General features: G+C 40.5%; 1 protein-coding gene across 1 annotated transcript; it reads left to right on the top strand.

The window, feature by feature from the left end:
* The first annotated feature begins 14,635 nt into the window (after positions 1 to 14,635).
* LOC127452356 (zinc finger protein 583-like) lies at positions 14,636 to 22,658 on the top strand. Its single transcript, XM_051717781.1, has 2 exons — positions 14,636 to 14,910; positions 20,974 to 22,658. Exons 1-2 carry the CDS (start codon positions 14,721 to 14,723, stop codon positions 21,738 to 21,740), a joined length of 957 nt encoding a protein of 318 aa, XP_051573741.1. The 5' UTR covers positions 14,636 to 14,720; the 3' UTR covers positions 21,741 to 22,658.
* The last annotated feature ends 1,161 nt before the right edge of the window (positions 22,659 to 23,819 follow it).

Raw genomic sequence — 23,819 nt, 5'->3', positions numbered from 1 at the left:
CTCCTATGTGTTTGTACTCTCTCTCAATATAAACACTGATGTGTGCATGCATCTCAAATACAGTGGCATGCACAATTTTAGGCACCCCTGGTCAAAATTTCTGTTATGTGAACAGTTAAGTGAATAGAAGATGAACTGATCTCCAGAAGGCATAAAGTTAAAGATGAAACATTCTTTTCAAAATTTAAAGCAAGATTAGTGTATTATTTTTGTTTGTACAATTTTAGATTGAAAAAAAGGAAAGGAGCACCATGCAAATGTTTGGGCACCCCAATAGATTTGAGCTCTCCGATAACTTTTACCAAGGTCTCAGACCTTAATTAGCTTGTTAGGGCTATGGCTTGTTCACAATCATCGTTTGGAAAGGCCAGGTGATGCAAATTTCAAAGCTTTATAAATACTCTGACTCCTCAAACCTTGTCCCAACAATCTGCAGCCATGGGCTCCTCTAAGCAGCTGCCTAGCACTCTGAAAATTAAAATAATTGATGCCCACAAAGCAGGATAAGGCTATAAGAAGATGGCAAAGAGTTTTCGTAATGTAATTAAGAAATGGCAGTTAGGGGGTCACGTGACGCCATGCAAGAAGCAGACGTGTGAGTGACGAGCTTTGCGCACTTTGCTACACTTTTTATTATTCTCATGTTATAATCTGGTGAAATTCGATACACCCAGTTACACATTTGCTCTTTTGAGGTAAAACATGGCAAAGAAGTCAAAATCCTCGGGCTCTGGAGACATTAAAAGACACTTACACGTTCAGGATGAAAGCCCTGACAGGCCTACAGACCGGGGACTCAATTTGGATAGCGTGGCGGGAGAGGAGATCCAGCGTCAGTTGTCCAACATGTCGGTGATGTTGACGAAGGTTCTTGCTGTCTTGGAGGATCTCGCTGTAATACGTCGATCGATTATGGCGATGGAAATAAAATTCTCTGAGTTAGTTACAAGAGTGGCAGATGTTGAGAAACAAATTGATTGTTTGGAGTCTTTGGAGAGGGAACTGTCCGCTAATCCGCCCGCAACCAAAGTTGATTTGGAACATGTTCTTGAAAAGCTTGAAGAACTTGAGAATAGAAGCCGCAGGAATAACGTCCGAATTGTGACGTCCCTGAGCATGTGGGCAGAGATATGGTGAAATTCCTAGACAAGCTTTTCCCAAGTCTGCTCGACATAACAGGACACAAGCTGGAAATCGAGCGAGCTCACAGAGTTCCGGCTCAGAGATCTACTGGGGGAGACAGGCCCCGATCAGTCCTGGCCAAATTTCTGAGATCATCCAATAAAGATCTCATGTTGCGCCAGGCTTTCTTGGAAGAATCATAATATTTTCTTGTTCCCGTACTTTGCGAGTTTGACAAGAGAGAAACGCGATCGGTTCAGGGAATGCAAGAAACTCTTGCATCAACGTAAGATTGCTTTTGCATTGACGTATCCGGCTAAGCTGAGAATAGAAGCGAAGGACGGTCGCAAAGTATTTACATGTTCCAATCAGGCAATGTCTTTTATAGAATCAATGGGTGAGTAAACCATTGGGTGTTTCTCATGTGAGTGGGTCGACTCGCTGTACTTACTCTGGCTTTTGAGGAAGCTGGGCATCATTTTGGTTTCTTTTTTCTTTTTGCGTTGGCTCTGCCTGGTGGCTGGAGCTTGTTTTGTGAATAACACTTTTCCTTGGAGAAACTTTTGCATTGACAGAAGATCACATTTGCATTGATTTTCCTGGCCAGTTTGAGAGTGGACACTACGGATGACCACAGGATGTCTATATGCTCACACAAAGGATGTCTTTTAAAAGTTGACGGATTGAGTAAATCATGGTATATACTTTTATGCGGCCTCCGAGTGAATTGACTTGACCATTTGGGGAACTGGGATGCCGGTTTTGTTTCTTTTTGTGTTGGTTCCGTCTAGTGGCTGGAGTTTGTTCTGTTGAATAACACTCCTTAGGAACAGCTGTGGATTAATCTGTTCGTTCTTCGTGCTTTTGCCTCCTGTTAAGTGTGTAAGCCCCCTAGAGCAACACTGACGCTTCACAGGATGTGTAAAAATCTTGGTCTTACAGATATTTGGAGACTTTTGAACCCATCTGGTAGGGACTGTATATTTTATTAATCAGTACATAAGATATATTCTAAAATAGATTTTTTTTTAATATATATCCAAGTCCTTCATTTAATCTGTTGTGGATTGCTCAGTTGGAAATATCTTAGTCTCAGATCACCCCCTGGTGAGTTTAGAGGTGTTGCCACATACGGAGAAAAAGAAGTCGTATAGTTGGCGCCTTAATGTGTCCCTTTTGCAATATCCTGATTTCCAACAAATGTTAAAGACTGAAATCAGTGTTTATATGGAGACCAACTGGTCCTCAGTATCCTCTGTGGATGTGGCACGGGGGACACTTAAGGCAGTTGTTAGGGGCGGGATCATACAGTATGCCTCATTCATCAAAAAATACAAAGCACAAGAACTTGTGAAATTGGAAGGGAATATTAAAAGTGCCGAATGTCATCTAATGGCCTCAGAGAATTGACCCGATAGAAATACAGATATAATACTATTTTGTCGTAGAAGGTGGAGTTTTGGCTATTCAGGGCAAGACAGTCATACTTGAGTCGGGGGACAAAGCAGGGAAGCTTTTGGCTAGATATATAAAGCAGAGAGAGTATTTTTCTACCATTCCCTCAGTGAAATCTGCTGGTGGTGAAATATTTACCTCGGCCATTGATATTAATAATGCTTTTAAAGAATTCTACTTTGATCTCTATAGTTCCACGTCTTCGTCTACTGATGAAGATATTAGGAACTTTGTGGAACCATTAGCTCTTCCTAAATTGACGACTGAGCAAAACAATTCTCTTGATTCTGAGATAACCTTGGAGGAGCTTGATGAGGTAATTAAAGCTTGCCTACAGGCAAGGCTCCGGGGCCTGATGGCTTTGCTGCTGAGTTTTTCAAATCTTATGCTACAGAACTGGCTCCACTTTTGTTAGAAGTTTATATGGAATCATTAAAGAATGGAAAGCTCCCGCCAACCATGACACAAGCCCGGATCAGTCTGATCCTTAAAAAGGACAAAGATCCAAGTGAGTGTAAAAGTTACCGTCCAATTTCCCTGATCCAGTTAGATGTAAAAATGTTGTCAAAAATTCTGGCTAATGGATTAAGTAAAGTTATGACATCACTTATACATATTGATCAGGTGGGGTTTATTCGAGGCCGTAGCTTTTCTGATAACATTAGGCATCTCATCAATATCATGTGGTCAGTAGCAAATGATTAATCTCCGGTCGCTGCCATCTCTCTTGATGCCGAAAAGGTGTTTGATATGGTAGAATGGGATTATCTTTTTAAGATTTTGGAAATGTATGGGTTCAGGAGTACTTTTATTGATTGGATTATGCTACCTTATAGACACCCTGTAGTGGCAGTACAAACAAATGGACTAATTTCAGATTATTTTACTCTGGATAGAGGCACCCAGCAGGTTTGCCCTCTTTCCCCATTATTGTTCTGTCTTGCCCCGGAACCATTAGCAGCCACGATAAGAAATGAGGATGATTTTCCAGGGGTGATTGTGGGAGGTGTGGCGCACAAGCTTTTGCTTTACGCAGATGATATTTTATTGTTCGTCTCCGACCCTACTAGATCTATGCCTTGCCACCACAGAATTATTAATTCCTTTTCCAAGTTTTCAGGATACAAAGTCAATTGGTCTAAATCAGAAGCTTTGGCTTTGACAGTGTACTGCCCAGTAACGGCTTTTCAGCTGGGCGCCTTCCACTGGCCCAAACAGGAAATTAAATATTTGGGAATTTTATTCCCAGCAAATTTGTCTGATTTAGTTAGAGTTAATTTTGATCCCTTAATAAAAAGGTTTTAGAATGATGTGGACAGCTTCATTATATTTATCTATGATTGGGAAGGTTAATGTTATTAAAATGAATTGTATTCCAAAATTCAACTACCTGCTACAGTCTCTCCCTGTAAATGTCCCCCTCTCTTATTTCAAGCAATTTGATAGTATAGTGAAGTCCTTCATTTGGAATGGTAAGCGTCCCAGGTTAAATTTCAATAAGTTACTGTACATAGGCCGGACTGACAAAGGTGGGTTAGGCCTACCCAAGATTTTGTTTTATTATTATGCGTTCAGTCTCAGACATTTGGCTTATTGGTCACTTCCACCTGAGAGAGCCCCTCCCTGGTTTTGTACTGAAAAGGATTGCCCCTATCTTGCCACTGCAAAGTCTTTCGATCAAACTAGCCGGAGAGGTTAAGTCGCACCCCGTTATTTTGCATTTGTACTCAATATGGATAAAAGTGTCCAAAGTGTTTAATTCGGATATTTATTTAAACGTTGCCTCGAGCATATGGCTGAACCCCAAATTATGCATCAACAAGTCCCCTTTTTGCTGGTCAGAATGGATTGGGAGGGGGGTTACTACACTCGGTGACCTGTATGAGAATGAGTGTTGAGATCCTTTCAAAATTTGGTTAAACTTTTTGGGAGTCCTAGATCTCAGTTCTTTAAGTATTTACAGCTGCGCCACCTGCTCTGTACTGTTTTTGGGAGTGGTTTACACCCCCCTAAAGCGGCAGATACTCTGGGAGTGGTGATTACTGCTTTTGGAAAAGGTCATGAGGCATCGGTGTATTACTCCCTGCTAATTCAGAGTCTGGGGGACGGAACTTCAACTTCCCATAAGAGATTATGGGAGAAAGATATAAACTTGGCATTGGAGGAGGGAGTATGGGCTAGGATTCTAAAACAACGTCAAATCTGCATCTAGAGATGCAAGGGTTCGCCTCTGAAATTTAAGATTTTACATAGAGTCTGTTGGACCCTCCTCTAGATTGCATAGGCTTGATCTTAAAAACACACCCACCTGCTGGCGATGTCAATCAGAAGATGGAGACACAACCCATATCTTTTGGGGATGTGTTAAAATTCAAGAATTTTGGTTGAGGGTCCAGAGTTTTATAGGCGACGTATTAGGTAATCAGATCTCATTTTGCCCCAGACTCTGCATTTTAGGTGATGGGGCGGTTATTAATATAGGGTATAAGTACTTGAAAACTGGATCCTGGCTGGTATTATGATAGGCAGACAGGTTATCCTCAGAGGATCGAAGTCAGCTGGAGCCCTCTCGTTTCGTGAGTGGTACGAGGAGATGGGCAGGGTAGCTGCTTTGGAAAAGTTGTCTTATAGAAGGCTAGGTAACATGAATATGTTCATCAGGAGGTGGGGTGGCTATTTGGCCTTTTTGGAGGGCTCTTGGGGAGGGGCAGTGGAGTTTTAAATGTGTGTGTTGTAGCCTTTTTGTTTTTGAATGTATACTTTCCATTATGTATTTCTAAATATTTTCTATTGTTTTATTGTCTTTTTGTGTGTCTTTGTCAATTACATTTGACCACTGGGGTATCTGTTGTGTTGGGTGGGGGGGTTAATGTTTGGGAGGAAGGGTTGTAAATAACATAATGTGATTCTATATATTTAGTTATTTTTTTTATTATATATTTAGTTATTTTTTTATTATTATTGTTATGCATATGTTATATAGAATCAATAAAACTGTTAATAGCAAAGAAATGGAAGTTAATAGGAATGGTGGAGGTCAAGTTGAGGTCTGGAAGACCAAGAAAACTTTCTGAGAGAACTGCTCGTAGGATTGCTAGAAAGGCAAATCAAAACCCCTGTTTGACTGCAAAAGACCTTAAGGAAGATTTAGCAGACTCTGGAATAGTGGTGCACTGTTCTACTGTGCAGCAACACCTGCACAAATATGACCTTCATGGAAGAGTCATAAGAAGAAAACCTTTCCTGCGTCCTCACCACAAAATTCAGCATCATAAGTCTGCAAATGAACATCTAAACAAGCCTGATGCATTTTGGAAACAAGCCCTGTGGACTGATTAAGTTAAAATATAACTTTTTGGCTGCAATGAGCAAAGGTATATTTGGAGAAAAAAGGGTGCAGAATTTCATGAAAAGAACACCTCTCCCAACTGTTAAGCACGGGGTTGGATCGATCATGCTTTGGGCTTGTGTTGCAACCATCGGCATGGGAAACATTTCACTGGCAGAGGGAAAAATGGATTAAATTAAATGCCAGCAAATTCTGGAAGCAAACATCACACCATCTGTAAAAAAGCTGAAGATGAAAAGAGGATGGCTTCTACAACAGGATAATGATCCTAAACACACCTCAAAATCCACAATGGACTACCTCAAGAGGCACAAGCTGAAGGTTTTGCCATGGCCCTCAAAGTCCCCCGACCTAAACATCATCGAAAATCTGTGGATAGACCTCAAAAGAGCAGTGCATGCAAGACGGCCCAAGAATCTCACAGAGCTAGAAGCCTTTTGCAAGGAAGAATGGGTGAAAATCCCCCAAACAAGAATTGAAAGACACTTAGCTGGCTACAAAAAGCATTTACAAGCTGTGATACTTGCCAAAGGAGGTGTTTCTAAATACTGACCATGCAGGGTGCCCAAACTTTTGCTTCGGGCCCTTTTCCTTTTTTGTTATTTTGAAACTGTAAAAGATAGAAATAAAAAAGTAATATTACTTAAAATATTAAAGACATGTGTCATCTTTAACTTTACGCCTTTTGGAAATCAGGCCATCTTTAACTCGCTTAGCTATTCACAGGAACAGAAATTTTGATCAGGGGTGCCCAGACTTTTGCACGCCACTGTATATATATATATATATATATCTCATCTGACTGACTCCATAAGATCCTCCCTTATTGGACACTCTTTCCCCCTCTCAGCTGTTTCCTTGCTTCCTCTACCGCATATGTCTCCAGGACATTACAGTTTCCAGGGCAACGGTTGGCAGGAGGACAGTGGGGGACTGGGGTGCAGCAGGCTAGGGAGAAAGAGAACGTGTGCTCAGACTTCACTGGTGTGTTTAAAAAAAAAAAAAAAAAAAAATCTATCTAATTTGAATTTTATAGTGGCATGAATTCTTAAAAGGTTCTGGAGGAGTGGACTTGGAGAGAAAAAGTGTGAGTCAAGTTAATGGAAGCTGTATTGACAGACTGGTTTTGAGTCTGTTATGTCATCAGTTTAAAGCCTAGGGGTGGCGAGTAACAGAATTTAGAAATGGTGTGGTGTGAGACAGCAAAGCGATATTTTTTTATTTTTTTATCTTCTGCCCAGTGCTTTCCAAAAACATGCCAGGCAGCTTATTAGGAAATAACAAGATGTGCTGTTCTTTGGAAATATGGGAGGATTCCATTCTTCAGGAGAGGGCAAAGCCAAAATAAACAAACACTCTGCCTAAACGGGGGTAAAAGATAGCTAACCTTAAAAAAAAAAAGGACATTACAATAACTATACCCTCACTGCCTCAAACAGGAGAAAACAATTACATCCAAATTAATAGGCACCCACCTCCCTACTAATCCACCCACACAATTAACTAATTCCACACTTTAAAACAAAATAAGAATAGCAGAAGAAAATCCAGGGAAGCTTACGCTAATAGAATCTTAGTCACACAGCACTGAATCCAAAAACAAAGTACGAGCATGTAGAAGTTCAACAATAAAGAAGCGGGAAGTGGGGTGGTAGTCCAGGTAAATCAAGCTGTAATTTCCAGTCGAACAAACAGTCTTTGGCTTTTCAGCTTCACAGCAGTGCATTTACTATTCAGCTTCACAACAAGGTATCCCAGAGCCTGCTTTGCCAGCCTCGTCCGTCCCAGAGCCTGCGTTGCCAACTTTGGCCGTCCAGAGGAGGAGGAGAAGAAAGGCTTCTGCTCTCAAGTCTCTTCCCATGTACACGACCACAAAGGTTGTTTCCAAGTCTCTGCCCATGTTCACGACCATGGAGGTCATTCCCGAGTCTCTGCCCATGCCCACGACCACAGAAGACGTTTCCAAGTCTCTTCCCGTGTACACTGCTCTGGTCTCCTTGGTCTCCTGGCCTTCCGCCTGATCTGCTCTGGCCTCTTTGGTCTCCGGCTCCATCTTGGCCCTGCCTCCCTTACCAGCCTTCCTTGGGCATCAGGAGAGGGAACCGCCCCAGGAGATGGGCCTGTCATCTGTTTCCCCTGGACTACAATTCCCATAATTCCCTGCCCTCATCACTGCCAGCTGTCCTCGATTGTTCTCACCTCTGTTTCATTCACTCATTTTCCCCTGTGTATATAATGCCCTGATTTCTACCCAGTCTTTGTGAGTTGTTATGTATATATGTGTTTCACTCTTGTTCCTTTGTACCAGTTCCCATCGTGGATGTTTCATTTGTTTTTGTGTTTCTAAGTCCTGGTTCTGCCGTGTTCCTGTGTTTACCCAGTTATTTTGTACTTTGTTTACTTTTTTCATTAAACTCCTTTAGCCGCACCTAGATCCAGCTCTCGTGACTTCCTTCGAAAATGTTACAATACTACAGATGAAACATGTATAATAGTGCTGATAGACAGGAAGGGAGGTTGAGCCAATGGCAATAAAGGAAGCTCATAAAGGGGACTGCGTGTTTCTCCCAGTCAAAGGCACCAGCAGAATGAGAAGAGTTTTTAAAAGTTGTTCTTGTGCAGCTCTTAAAATGCAGCACACATCACCAAAAACACATCAAAACTATCAAAGACGTCCAACAAGTGCATGTTTACAAAAGACCAACAATTAAAAATAGCACACATGGGTGCAAAAACGGTCCAGGACGCCTTTAAAACAGCACAACAGCAAGACAGTGCAGCTGAATGAATCACAATGGTGGTCTCCATTTTAGAGTTATAACTTGTCATTGCGTCTTTTAAAAGCGGCGCGAGATGTATGATAACGGTCGAAGCCATTCGTCTAGTGCACGTTTATGTAGAAAAACATTTAAATCCAGACAAGCACATGAAGATGTCCTGGGTAAGTCCACTTTGGACGGATTTCCCATGACAGGACCATCTCTCTCCTCTTCACCTGTGTGACTGACTCTGAGCACTAGTGGGTGGGGCCAAGGGTGCAATGACAGAAAAACAGGCATTGCATATGCAGATGTATTTAGTCCCCGTGATGTCACACATTCCACAAATTCCAAACGAGCCGTTCTTGCAGCTTGGTTTAAATAAATGCTCTTTTTCCATTAAGGAGAATGTTTTCAGTTCTGAACTTAAAGTATGTTTTTATAGTACAATGACCTCTTATATGTCAAAAGATCAAGGAAAATTTGATTTCTCATGTCATGACTCATGACTCCTTAAATATAGCTGCCATTAAGGATACATTAAGATCAAAACTGTTCCCAGAAGTTGACGAAATTTGACAAAACCTCCCTTTGAGGACATCCTCAGATGCAATAATGATTCATAAAGAATGCAGTTTTAGTGGTAGGGTTAGTCTGTAGTAATTAAAAAACAATAGAGGTGTACATTATGTTTTTATTTCAATAGTTTTATTTTGTGTGTGTGTTTGTGTGTGTGTGCGTGTATGTGTGTGTGTGTGTGCACGCACATTTATGCTTTAGTGAGGCACTAAAATGAAGAAACTAATTATTTACATTTATATGTTGTGATTTAATTTAAATGTAGGAAACTGGATCAGAAGGCAGTGGAGTTTGCTCCGTGTTGGGTGTAATTCGATTACAAACTAATTAGTTACTGTAATCTAAATACTTTCATGTCAAAAAGTAGAGTAAAACATTACATTTAAAGTTCTTGTAATCAGATTACAGTTACTGACTTTCAATTAATTTCATTACTTTAAGTACATTCCTAGGTTTACACATATTTCTAAAATAATATTATGTGGAAAACATTCAAAACATATTACATTAAAATGTACATATAATATGCATTTCCGTGACAGTTGAGGAGCTTCTGCCCCCTAAAAATCAATTAACAGGAAGAATACAGTAAATAGACTTTATTTTGAATTTGTTGTGCAGAAATGAAAGTAGAAAATCACTTAAAATAATCAGTAATGTGATTACTATTCAAATTAAATAATCAGTAAAGTAATCTGATTACAATTTTAAATAAATAATTAGTAATATGTAGTGTATTAATTTAAGAAAAAGTAACTTTAACCAATTTACTCCATCTAATGCACTGGAATGATAATTGTGATTTTCAGATTAGTGAAAAGTGCAATTTGAAGTTAGTTGTGATGGAATGTTGGATGGGTGTGGCGGCAGTGATGGTGACAATTTATTGTGATGCATCTTCCATAATTACCGTTACAATTTATTATTCTATTCTATTCTATTTTATTCATATCTTGTGTATTCTGTCATTAATCGCATGGAATAGATGTGAATATCTCAACCTTTTTCATTTTACCTTAAACGTACTGGCTGCTTACAGATGATTAACTAAACAATATTGCTTGAAATTATCATTTGTTTTTATTATTAAATAAATGCCCAATTTATTTTAACTAGTTCTTACCACACCTGTATCACATGGATGGACAGAAAAGCGAGAGAACACTGAAGGTGAAATGTCACAAAGAAAACAGCAGAGACCAGAAGTAGTGGAGATGAAGAGATGGAGAGCACACTTAACCTTGTGGGATTTAATTAGACATTCTAATTAAATTACATGATTGCTAAAGTGGAAGAGGTTGTATCTCTGTCTGTTTGGCAAGCTTTAGGCCTCTTGTTTCACTTTGATGGTAATAGAACCGGAGAACTTGGCTCTACAGACACAGAACTCTGTGTTTAAATAGTTAGTGTCTTTTGCCACTAATGCTTTTGCTAAATTGTTATTGGCACTAAAACTAACAGAGTGTGACAGATTCCATGCATTTCAAAGCCTATAAAGGGCTGCAGTGTAGTCAAATGTCAGTGAAGTTCATAACCTCTGAAATAAAGACAAAAAGAACAGAGACCTCAGATGTCTGCTCCTGTGTGCCAGACTGGATAAATCTCAGACAGGTTGACATGGACAGATTTTATAAGAGCCACTGTACTCAGAGCTTAATTAAAATATGGAAGGGAAAGGTGTGATTGCATGGAGTGAATTCAGCCATCTTATGATGGAAGGCTAAGCCATTAAATGGATGGAAACCTCAGTTCCTCTGAGACAAATGAAGGTTGCCTGTAATATGTGATACTCAAAAGCTATACTGTTCTTGGACATGTTTGTATTGTGTAGCAACAGTGATTTATTTTGTGCCGTCTTCATGCATTGCTGAAATTAATTAATGTATAAAAGCCAAAAGAATCTTTTGTCACTACTACTTTGGGTGATTATTTTGTCTGTCTGAGCAAGCTGGTGGTGGTAAGGGATATTTTGTGATGAAGTTACTTATTATATTTTTAATATTTATCATATTACACATTAATAAATGCATTAGTTAATTTATGAAACTCCTCTTTATGTCATTTAGAAGTTATTGGCCATGGGTTCTACTGGCTAATTGTGTTTAGGGGTCATCAATGAGTCTCAGGTTTAGAATGATTTTAAGGGTTAGATTACAAATATTAAATGGATTTTGGAGAAGGGATTTTAATCCAGCAGGGACTGTGCTGTACTGCCTTAGTGCCTTACATGCTGTCAAACAACAGTGCCTCCCTACGGTAGTCATCAGAACATGCATTTCTTGTTTTTATTACTCTCAGATGTCTCTAGAGAGCAGCATTCAAAGAAGTCAATTGGCAAAAAAGCGCTTATATGTATTTATGCAAATGTTGGCATTCTTTTGATTGATGATATTGTTGATCGAGAATTATGTTGTCTCTGCAATATGGATGGCAGAACCAGTATAATGCCAAAGACTGGCATGAACATTAAAGATTCTGGCTCAACTTTATCTAACTTTATCAAACATTGGAAGACTCAGTCATACAGACCAGTCGGCTTATCTGGTTGTGAAAACAGATGGTTAGTGAACCTAGCGAGACCTTTTCAACACAGAACAGTCCCCTAACATTAAGGGGTTGGTTAAAATTCTCTTGTCATTTACTCACCCTCATGTCATCCCAGATGTGTATGACCTTCTTTCTTCAGCAAAACACAAATGAAGATTTTTAGAAGATTATTTCAGCTCTGTAGGTCCATACAATGCAAGTGAATGGGTGCCAACATTTTGACTCTCCAAAAAGCACATAAAGGCAGTATAAAAGTAACCCATAAGACTCCGGAGGTTAAATCCATACACTGGCGGCCAAAAGTTTGGGATAATGTACAGATTTTGCTCTTATGGAAATAAATTGGTCCTTTTATTCACCAAAGTGGCATTCAACTGATCACAATGTATAGTCAGGATATTAATAATGTGAAAATTACTATTACAATTTACTTCTTAAACTACTTCAAAGAGTTCTCTTCAAAAAATCCTCCACGTGCAGCAATGACAGCTTTGCAGATCCTTGGCATTCTAGCTGTCAGTTTGTCCAGATACTCAGGTGACATTTCACCCCACGCTTCCTGTAGCACTTGCCATAGATGTGGCTGTCTTGTCGGGTACTTCTCTCGCACATTAAAGTCTAGCTGATCCCACAGAAGCTCAATGGGGTTAAGATCCATAAAACTCTTTTCCAATTATCTGTTGTCCAATGTCTGTGTTTCTTTGCCCACTCTAACCTTTTCTTTTTGTTTTTCTGTTTAAAAAGTGGCTTTTTCTTTGCAATTCTTCCCATAAGACCTGCGCCTCTGAGTCTTCTCTTTACTGCTGTACATGAAACTGGTGTTAAGCGGGTAGAATTCAATGAAGCTGTCAGCTGAGGACATGTGAGGCATCTATTTCTCAAAATAGAGACTCTGATGTACTTATCCTCTTGTTTAGTTGTACATCTGGACTTCCACATCTCTTTCTGTCCTTGTTAGAGCCAGTTGTCCTTTATCTTTGAAGACTGTAGTGTACACCTTTGTATGAAATCTTTAGTTTTTTGGGAATTTCAAGTATTGTATGGCCTTCATTCCTCAAAACAATGATTGACTGACGAGTTTCTAGGGAAAGCTGTTTCTTTTTGGCCATTTTTGACCTAATATTGACCTTAAGACATCTATTGCATACTGTGGCAACTCAAAAACAAACACAAAGACAATGTTAAGCTTCATTTAACGAACCAAATAACTTTCAGCAGTGTTTGATATAATGGCAAGTGATTTTCTAGTACCAAATTAGCAATTTAGCATGATTACTCAAGGATAAGGTGTTGGAGTGATGGCTTCTAGAAATGGGGCCTGTCTAGATTTGATAAAAAATGACTTTTTTTAAAATAGTGATGGTGCTGTTTTTTACATCAGTAATGTCCTGAATATACTTTGTGATCAGTTGAATGCCACTTTGGTGAATTAAAGTACCAATTTCCTTCGAAATTATTCCAGACTTTTGGCTGCCAGTGTATCTTCAGAAGTGATATGATAGGTGTGGGTGAGAAATAGATCAATATTTAAGTAAATTTTTACTGTAAGTCAATTCAATTTCTCCTCCCTGTCCAGTAGGTGGCAATATGCACAAAGAATGTGAGTCACCGAAAACAAAAGAATAATGGTGTGAAAGTGAAAGTTAAAGTAGAGGTTGTCTGAGCAGGGAGGAGAATTAATAGTAAAAATGGACTAAAATATTAATCTGTTTCTCACACAGAACTATGAAATCGCTTCTGAAGACATGGATTTAACCACTGGAGTAATATGGATTACTTTAATGCTGACCTATGTGATTTTTGGAGCTTCAAAATGTTGGCACCCTTTCACTTATATTGTATGTACCAAAAGAGTTGAGAAATTCTTCTAAAAATCTTCATTTGTGTTCAGTAGAAGAAAGAAAGTCATACACATCTGGGATGGCATATGGGTGAGTAAATGATGAGAGAATTTTCATTTTTGGGTGAACTATCCATTTAGTGTATGGTTGCTGGGGAATGGTTTAACCCTTTAATGCATACCTCGGGTCTTTAGTGACCCTGGACCTCATTCTACCCCTGTACCTGATCCATTTTTTTGGAGTTATGCCCAAACCTCTTTGGTATTACTCAACCTTTCTCTTCCAAATTGTGTTAAAAAAAGAAACATTCTTTTTGTATTTTTACAGAATGTATTTTTATATAACTGCTTAGTTACCAGAGGTGTATAGGGTAATGAAAGTCTCGAGATATGTAATAATGTCATTTTTTGCGCTTCCATAAATCATATTTGTATGATTATTTCTTATTTATATAAGTTTACTATCACATGATATATATGTATTTGTTTAATACAAGACAAATGAGTACTATAGGATTACAAATAACTAATAACGATTTTTGTGTGTGACAGTGGTGAATTATCAGTATTCTATATGCATGTACACTAAGGGTACATATTATACATGCTTTTTCTTACTCAAGATGGCGCTGATGTGTCTGTGATTGACTTGATTTAAATTTGGCAAAACACCTATGGATTTTAGGGTTAATGTTTTTGCTCGATTTGTAACGGCGTTACAATGTATGGACGCATCTCATGCAAAACTTTGCACAGAAATCTGACTGAAATTATGTTATAACAGTCGTTGATCCTACAAATATCTCAAAACACAAACCGATTGAATAAGGACAATAATACTCTTCCCTCAGAGATATTCTGTAAAACTAACCTGCATCAAATTATCTTGCCATTGCAAAACTATTATCAAATGAGATCGTCTGTTTGTCCATGCTACAGTACAGTAAGTGGCGGTAGTGCACTAGTTAAGTGTGCGAACCGCCGTAAAACAAGAAAATTAACCAGTGTAGTGAGTTGCTTGGTCTCGCGCATTTTATCGGCTCTGTTTTCATTGCAAACTTTGGTAAAAATGTCAAAACTAGATGTTTTACATTCTAAATTGGTGAGGCGTATGTCAGCTGTCATTCGCGATATATTAGAGGAGGTGGGAGCGACGATGAAGGATTTTCAGGAAGAAACAACCCGCGTGCGAACAGAAAACGCAAAGATCAAACAACAGCTAAGGGATGTGTTGAACAGGACAGAGACACGTCTAAACGGTAAATTCCCACTCAAACACGCCGATACTGTTTGGTCCATTTGTGTTTGGCGATTTTTAAATGTATTTTCCCTGAGACAGAAGTGCTCAGATATTTTGAAAGGCTTCCTGTTTCAGTGCACGAGTTTTCGCCAGCCGAACTAACAATTGAAACCATACATCAATATTATAATTCTGACATAGCTTGTTGAATTCATGAGTAGAGCACAGTATTTTCAAAAAGGTTGAGAGAACAAAGGATTGAAGAAAGAGTACAGTGGCATCATCGAGAGAAATGAAGAGAGGCCCATGAACAGAGTAAAGGAAGGACATTTCAACCCTTTAATTTGATAGTTTTAACTGAAAATAATGTTAAGACATGTAATTTATTATGTTATGTTTTCAATGATGTACATTTACGAAATTGAAAAATTAGTTACCATTATTAATACAGAAAATGTGAAATACATACTTGATAGAGAAAAACGTGCTGAGTTATATTCAGACAGAATGGTATAAGCATTTTACATTTGATTTAATGTTTGTTACAAAAAAGCCATTTTGCTAGACTCACAATCACACAAATTAGGTTTTAAAACCGTATTTAGACATATCCCTAAATTTTGGTAATATGGTTACAAGAAAAAAGCATATAACATCCCTGAAGTGGACAGACAAAAGCATATAACATCCCTGAAGTGGACAGACAACATTTTCTTAAGGTTAAGCATCCCTTTCCACAGAATTTTTGTTGGGAATTTAACCTTACCTTTTAAGAATTTTAAGGTAGATTTTTTTATGGAAAATGCCACATATTTACCAAATATTTAGTCCAAAGTTCATCTAAACTGGGAATAATGGGGGACAATTTACTTTGAAAGTGTTCTCTCATATTTTCCATTTCACATCTATTGTATGACATCAAGTAGTCTATGTCAAACAGGTACATTTGAATGGGATAAACTTCAAAGGAGTAGTGTGTAGGTGTGCACTTTTACTTTAAGCAATTGCAAATATTTTGATGCACACCCTCCTTGGTTGAGAGTAGACCAACACAATTTTAAAGAGATGACATACTTATTAGTGGTTGACCAATATATCACCACGGCCGATGTTTGGTATTTTTAAATTATCGGCATCGGCCGATACATTTTCCCGTTTGACTGATTAGTTTAGCAAGCCGCAACAGCACGAGAATCACTCGTTTGAATGTGAAGGGGCCGTCTGAGGCTTGTAAATGACCAATCATAGTTCGTTTTGTTGTTGCTTGCCATTGTGTTACAACAAAATAGACCGGCGTGCAACACAGTCTCGTTTAAACAGTACCGATGGCTCAGGAGATGTGCACAAGCTTGTGATGTTAAAGGGGTAGTTCACCCAAAAATGAAAATTCTCTCATCATTTACTCACCCTCATGCCATCCCAGATATGTATGACTTTCTTTCTTCTGCTGAACACAAATGAGGATTTTTAGAAAAATATTTCAGCTCTGTAGGTCCATACACTGCAAGTGAATCTGACCTTTCTGCGCTGTATTCCTTTTTTTTTTTTTTTTTTTTTTTTGATTTTTCCCCTTTTTCTCCCAATTTGGAATGCCCAATTCCCATTGTGCTATTAAGTCCTCATGGTCGCGTAGCGGTTCGCCTCAATCCGGGTGGCGGAGGACGAATCCCAATTGCCTCCGCGTCTGAGATCGTCAACCCGCCCATCTTATCACGTGGATTGTTGAGCTCGTTGCCACGGAGACATAGTGCGTGTGGAGGCTTCACGCCATCCACCGCGGCATCCACGTTCGACTCACCACGCGCCCCACCGAGAACGAACCACATTATAGGGACCACGAGGAGGTTACCCCATGTGACTCTACCCTCCCTAGCAACCAGCCAATTTGGTTGCTTAGGAGACCTGGCTGGAGTCACTTAGCACACCCTGGGATTCGAACTAGCGAACCCCAGGGGTGGTAGCCAGCGTCTTTACAACTGAGCTACCCAGGCCCCCCCTGCACTGTATTCTTGAATATTTTTCTCTAGTACTGAACATGCTTCATTTATGCCCTGTCCCGCTATACATTTGTTGCTTCTTTTCCCCGCATGTGAGTAGACATGAGGAGCCGCACAAGTTAATGTGGTTCTAGAGCACCTTTAGACAGACCGTTAGAAAAAATGTTCCTTCTAAATATAGCTTTATTAATCAGCATTTTACAAGCCTTTAATAATAAACAGATAGATTTCTGTTCTAATTTTGTGAAATTAATCAGATGTCATCATCTCTGGCATGGATGAGAAGACAATAAAATTACTAGTTTTTAGCCTAGTATTTCCCACTTTAATGAAAATATAAGAGGGGCGGGGGGTATTCTGAGTGGAATACATCACATGGTCTTACCGAGTCTTGTGGTCTTACCAAGTATGTCATGTGGAGAGGTCCCATGGTAGGCCCTACCTGAAGGGGGAGGAGTTTCTACAGAGCATGGTGACCGGGGGCAGAGGGGCCTCTGCCCAAGGAAGACGCAGTTTGCCGCCAGGGAAATGATTTTGCGGAAGATATCACATGGGGTCGCCTTCGGGGAACCAGCATATGTGGAGCACCTACCTCAGTACAGTGGCTCATTAGCGCCCGTATTGAGCCGGTCAGCGAATTTCTCCGCAAACTCAACTGCCAAAGTGCTAAGGAGGAAAGTCATCCAGGGATCACAGTCTGTGAACATGACTGGGAGTAAAGAGCGCACAACTTCACCTCAAGGGAGGGGAAAGGCGCTATGCGCAAGCGGTACACCCGGCCAGTTGTCCCGGAACTTACATGCTTGTGCCTGCCAATACACGGGACGAGACCGGCTCAACCCGGAGATTGTAGAACCTCGCAAAGGTGTTGGGTGTTGCCCGCTGCTCTGCAGATGTCTGCCAAAGAGGCACCGCTGGCCAGGGCCCAGGAGGCCGCCACACTCCTGGTGGAGTGGGCTCGTAACCCCGCAGGGGGTGGCACGTCCTGAGCCTGATATGCTATTGTGATGGCATCGATGACCCAGTGGGCGATCCTCTGTTTGGAGACAGCGCTTCATTTCCGCTGTCCACCAAAGCAAACAAAGAGCTGCTCGGAGCTTCCAAGGCTCTGCGTGCGATCCAAATAGATGCGTAAAGCTCACACCGGACACGGCAACGCCAAGGCTGGGTCTGCCTCCTCCTGGGGCAGCGCTTGCAGGTTCACCACATGATCCCTAAAAGGAGCCGTGGGAACCTTGGGCACATAGCCCGGTCGGGGTCTCAGGATCACCTGAGAGTAACCTGGACCAAACTCCAAGCATGATTCGCTGACAGAGAACGCCTGCAGGTCCCCTACCCTTTTGATGGAAGTGAGCGCAGGCAGGAGGGCAGTCTTCAAAGAGTGTGCCTTAAGCTCAGCTGACTCCAAGGGCTCAAAGGGAGCTCCCTGTAGACCCCAAAGGACTACGGAGAGGTCTGAAGGGATTCAACCTCCTAGCGCCTCTCAGGAACCTGATGATCAAGTCGTGCTTCCCCAAATACTTACCATCTACTGCATCGTGATAAGCCGAAATAGCGGCTACATACACCTTCAGGGTGGAGGGAGACAGCCGGCCCTCCAGCCTCTCCTGCAGGAAAGCACTGATCCGCCTGAGCATCTCTGGGGGTCTTCACGTCAGGAAGAACACCACTTAGCGAACAGACGCCACTTCAAGGCATACAGGCGCCTCGTAGAGGGAGCCCTAGCCTGAGTGATCGTGTGTACCACAGCAGGTGGTAGGCCACTTAGGTCTTCCGCGTCCCATCCAAGGGTCAGACGTGGAGATTCCAGAGGTCTGGTCGCGGGTGCCAGATTGTGCCCCGTCTCTGAGAAAGAAGGTCCTTCCTCAGGGAAATTCACCGGGGGGGCTGTCGCGAGGAGCGTGAGGTCCGAGAACCACGTCTGGGTGGGCTAGTAGGGTGCTGCTAGGATGATCTGCTCCTCATCCTCACTGACCTTGCACAGGGTCTGTGCAAGTAGGCTCACTGGGGGAAACGCATATTTATGTAGTCCAGGGGGCCAGCTGTGTGCCAGTGCATCTATACCGAGGGGTGCCTCGGTCAGGGCGTACCAAAGCGGGCAGTGGGAGGCTTCCCGGGAAGCAAACAAGTCTACCTGTGCTCGACCGAATCGACTCCAAATCGGCTTGACCACCTGAGGGTAACCTGACGTCACAGTGTGTCCGCTGCGGTGTTGAGGTCACCCGGGATGTGAGTGGCTCGTGGCGACTTGAGAGGAGACGGTGGGTGAGTTGTGACATGCAGTGGGAGAGTAGACCACCTTGGCGGTTGATGTACGCTACCAATGCTGTGTTGTCCGTCCGGACTGACAGGTGCTTGCCGCGGGGCAAGGGCAGTCTCTGCGACCTTCATGAAGACGTGAGGGGACAGGGACAGGCCGAAGGGGAGGATAGAATCTAGCAGATGAGGTGAATGAACTTCATGGATGAATTCAGCTTCAATGAATAGACCCGCTCAGCTCCAAAGAGAAAATCTAAATGAGTGGTTGCATACCAGCTCCTTCTATACCCGTATGTCCGGGGGAGTGGCATGCAAATTCCACTTGCCAATTCTCATTGGCCTTTTTTCAAAAAAGCAGAGGTGTTTGGGGCTCCCAAGAGTGACCCTAGTGTCACTACATCGACACAACGTCGAGTGAGTGACAGATAGGGAACAGATGATCTTTCCATATCCAACTGCACTTGATTGATAAACTCTATAAAATATTTTAACATTTTGGTAGAAGATCCCTCAGACACCACTGCTTTGGCTGTCTCTGGTCCCCCAGTGTGGTTCTGTATAGACTATTTTGACTGCTTAGGATTTTTTAAATTTTTTTTATTCTGCCAACTTGAAAATTAAAAAAAATATGCAATGTGCAAATGTGAATGTATATTGTGATAAATAGATATATATAGTGAAAAAAAGAAGATGGGCTGGTTTGAGTATTTCTGTAACTGCTAATCTCTTGGGATTTTCACGCACAACAGTCTCTAGAATTTACTCTGAATGGTGCCAAAAACAAAAACATCCAGTGAGCGGCAGGTCTGCGGACGGAAACGCCTTGTTGATGAGAGAGGTCAACACAGAATGGCCAGACTGGTTCGAACTGACAGAGTCTACGGTAACTCGGTTAACTGCTCTGTACAATTGTGGTGAGAAGAATATAATCTTAGAATGCTATTCTGAGATGCGAGTTGGCGCTGTTTTGGTGGCACGAGGGGGACCTACACAATATTAGGCAGGTAGTTTTAATGTTGTGGCTGATTGGTGTACATGCATGATGGACGAAGTTGAGCTACAATCTCATTGTACAATCGTATTGGAAATATTACCGGTGTCTTTTATATCAGTCTCCATGTTGTTAAGCTGTTACGTTCATTTGGAGCGTGCACAAGTGCTATGAAATTTTTTTCTCTTCATATTTTGCCTTTGGTGGATTGACAGTGTATCTAACTATAGCATTTACTAATATTTTTATGCAAAACCTCTATTCCTCGATAAAAAAATTAATGGAAAAAAAAGCTCTGCCCTGCTTAAATATTGATATGTTTTTCACCCACACCTATCATATCACTTCAGATGACATGGATTAAACAACTGGAGTCATATGGATAACTTTTATGCTGCCTTTGTGATTTTTGGAGCTTCAAAGTTCTGGCCACCATTCACTTGCATTGTATGGACCTACAGAGCTGACATAATCTTCAAAAAATCTTCATTTGTGTTCAGCAGAAGAAAGAAAGTCATGCACATCTTTTATGTTTTAACAATTTATCCTTTTACATGGAATGACTAAACAGAAAATAGGAGAAGCTGCAATCTATCTAAAACACACAATGTTTTTTTCATATATATATATATATTTTTTTAACAAAGTAAAAGTTTTGTGTGAATTTAAGTAAATATTATGCAAAGTAAGTTAATTTAATTTTTTAGCAATTTTATGTATATGTCATATTTGTGATATACTGTACATATCATAACTTCTTTTAACAGGAATAACACTGGTAATTATTATTAGTAGTAACATAAATTTCCATATTCATCTTGTTTTCTTCATCCAGTACAAGTCCACCATGTCTCTCAGCATGTTTCTGATGAAGTCTCAGCCACAGAATTACCAGCACGTGGGTTTGGGTCCCAAATGGAATCTGAAGACCAGGCTCAGCAAACAGAGACCTATGGTCCGAGTCAAGATTCATCTAGTGAAGAGAAGCCACGCTCACAAGATTTGATTTCAGTCTGCAAGACAGAGGCAGAGGAAATGGAGTTAATGTCCTTACCTACTGTCAGAACAGAGAACATTAAGATGGAGCCAGAGGACACTATCATCACAATAACATCAGTAACTACTAAGTGTAACGACTCCGAAACCAATCACCAGCTAAGAACAGCCTATGACGTTTCAACCACGGCGAGGAAAATACGGGGAAGGCAGTTCCATCACACACGACACTCCAAACCGAGGAAGGTTGCCAAAAAAAGGGCAAAAGAAGATGGGTACTATAAATGTAGCATGTGTGGAAGGCATTTGAAGGACTTGGCAAAGCTGCAATTGCACATGAGGATGCATGAAAAGTCCTACAGCTGTCATTTGTGTGGCAGAGACTTTTTGAAGTTTGACTATTTACGGATGCACATGCGCACACACACAGGTGAGCGGCCTTACCGTTGCAAGTGGTGCTCAAAGACCTTCAGCCAGAGTGGCAATACGAGAAGACATGAGCGTACGTGCCAGAGATCCACTGTAGAAAAAACAGTGCAAACACTAGAAGAGCCTTCCCTGTTCCAGGAAATAAACAAGGTTGACACTGATTCCAACACTCTTTGACTAAAAAAACAGTGCAAACACTAGAAGAGGCTTTCATGTTCCAGGAAATAAACAAGGTTGACACTGGTTCCAACACTCTTTGACTAAAGAGTTTTTAATACTGTTCCGTGACATTTCTTGTCGTTTGTGATTACTGGATAAGGATTCTCACTAATTATGTCTGGTGAGGATTTCCAGTTATGTTAGCTACTGATCCTTGGAATTAATAGCTTTAAATGATCTTGCACATTAGTTAACAAATATATCCAGTAAGAAAAAAAATTTTTAGTATAGAATGCAGCTCAATGGACGATTCAGCTTTTCTCGTTACCCTTACCACATGGCCGTCCATGTGTAAGCGGGGCCACCTCAGAAGTGATCACTGGCTGTTGGGTGGTGGTCCCACGATAGTCATCACCATCTGGGGTGGTGGGGCCGATATGTTTGCCGATACGTTTGCCTGGTTGCACTGCCCTAATGACGGCCATGCCATTTGAAGACCATTTTGTGGTAAAAAAATGTTTTTATTTACTACAGAAATGTCCATGACTTTTTACATTTTCTTAATTTCCATGACTGATACCATGCTTTCCATGGCCGTAGGAATCCTGTTGATAAGGAGAGGTCTAATTAAATATTAGGCAAGGCTCAATGGTATGTGTATACAAATTATTACAAATCAATATGGTAGACTGCACACAAAAATTTACTTTAAAAAAGAAATTACACAGAAAAATTGTCATAACACCAACATCCCATTTAAAAGGCTGTATCTCAGTTTTAAAACAATGATGTAAATATGGGTATTTTCCACTGTGTAACCACAAATAATTGACCTGATTAGAAGTAAATGAACTTTCTTTTGACATTATTAACTGTTTGTATCTGAGAAAAATGTTTATATGGTTCATTCTTGCTATTAAATGGATTTTGAACCAGTCTTTTGGCTGTGCAATTAATTATTTATATTGTCTCTATGGTACTGGTAGTATAAGTGTCATAATTATTATATCTATTCTATCTGCTAATTGCCTGTATAGTGTTTGGCATTGTTATCTGCACATTTTGAATAGTTTATATTGTATCTTACTTTTTGTATCATACTTAATTTTTATTCATATCTGTTGTTAATTTTTAATCAGTTGTTGTTGGTCTCATCTTTCTAGCCCTGTGCATTATGCTGTAGTGCTTCAAATGAACCGCAGAGCTATATCCTACCTTATTTTGCACAAAAAAAAAAAACAAAAAAAAAAAATCTCTCATAGTACTATACAAAAACTCATGGATGTTCCTTGTTAGATGTTACAAAAAAAAAAAAAAACAGCAAAGTGGTTCTCAAACTTTTTTCAGTGTGAGGCACCCCTTGTGTATGGTATATCCCCTTGTAACTCCCCAGCCCTCCAGGGAAACGCATGATGCAAAATAATCTCAAACTTACAATTATAATTAAATCACAAAACATATAATTTAACATCACTATAAATGTGCACAGCTCGTCCTAGTGTGAAGACAAGGTCAGAGCTTGTCAATTCTGGGTGTTATTGGTGACAGGCAGATGCTACGCTGACGAATAACACCCAAGTCATCTTCCACATTAGGGTGGTTAGGAAAGTTCATTATATGAATATTTATAATTTTATTTCTGGTTTACATGTTGAGTGACATTTGACACCTGATCTTTTGATCCCTAATTCATCTATCCTAATGCAAAATACGTTTAAAAGTACATCTAATCAGCTTTTTCGTTATTTTTGCATTAAAAGCAAGGTTTCTCTCTCACACATGGATGAGCTCTCTCTCTTTCTCTCGGGTGCATGCAGACTGAGAGAAGAGAGAGTGAATCCTCATGGGCATATAACTTCTAAAGCGGAGTTCCCTTACGAGTCAGTACACTTGACCTTGCGTCACTAAGCTGACCTAGTTGAAACCTCTCTACAATAACGGCAATTCTAATATTGGCTATGGTGTTTGAGCCCCGCCCTTTTAGGCGGGAAGCTCAAACACCATTCCTCAGAATTTTCTTCTTTCACAACAACGATTCATCTCTCGTCTAGAAGCCCTCTACTACTTCGCCATCGACATAAACGAGTCAGCATGCAA

This window comes from Myxocyprinus asiaticus, chromosome 14 (genome assembly GCF_019703515.2).
Source record: "Myxocyprinus asiaticus isolate MX2 ecotype Aquarium Trade chromosome 14, UBuf_Myxa_2, whole genome shotgun sequence".
Classification (NCBI taxonomy): domain Eukaryota; kingdom Metazoa; phylum Chordata; class Actinopteri; order Cypriniformes; family Catostomidae; genus Myxocyprinus; species Myxocyprinus asiaticus.
The sequence above is the reverse complement of the archived record's forward strand: the minus strand, read 5'-3'. Positions and strand labels throughout refer to the sequence as shown.

Excerpts from the sequence above, each read along its gene's own strand:
- LOC127452356 (XM_051717781.1), top strand. The coding sequence starts at position 14,721 with ATGTCAAAACTAGATGTTTTACATTCTAAATTGGTGAGGCGTATGTCA. Across the intron at positions 14,911-20,973 it reads GACAGAGACACGTCTAAACG|TACAAGTCCACCATGTCTCT; the intron begins GTAAATTCCCAC and ends TTCTTCATCCAG.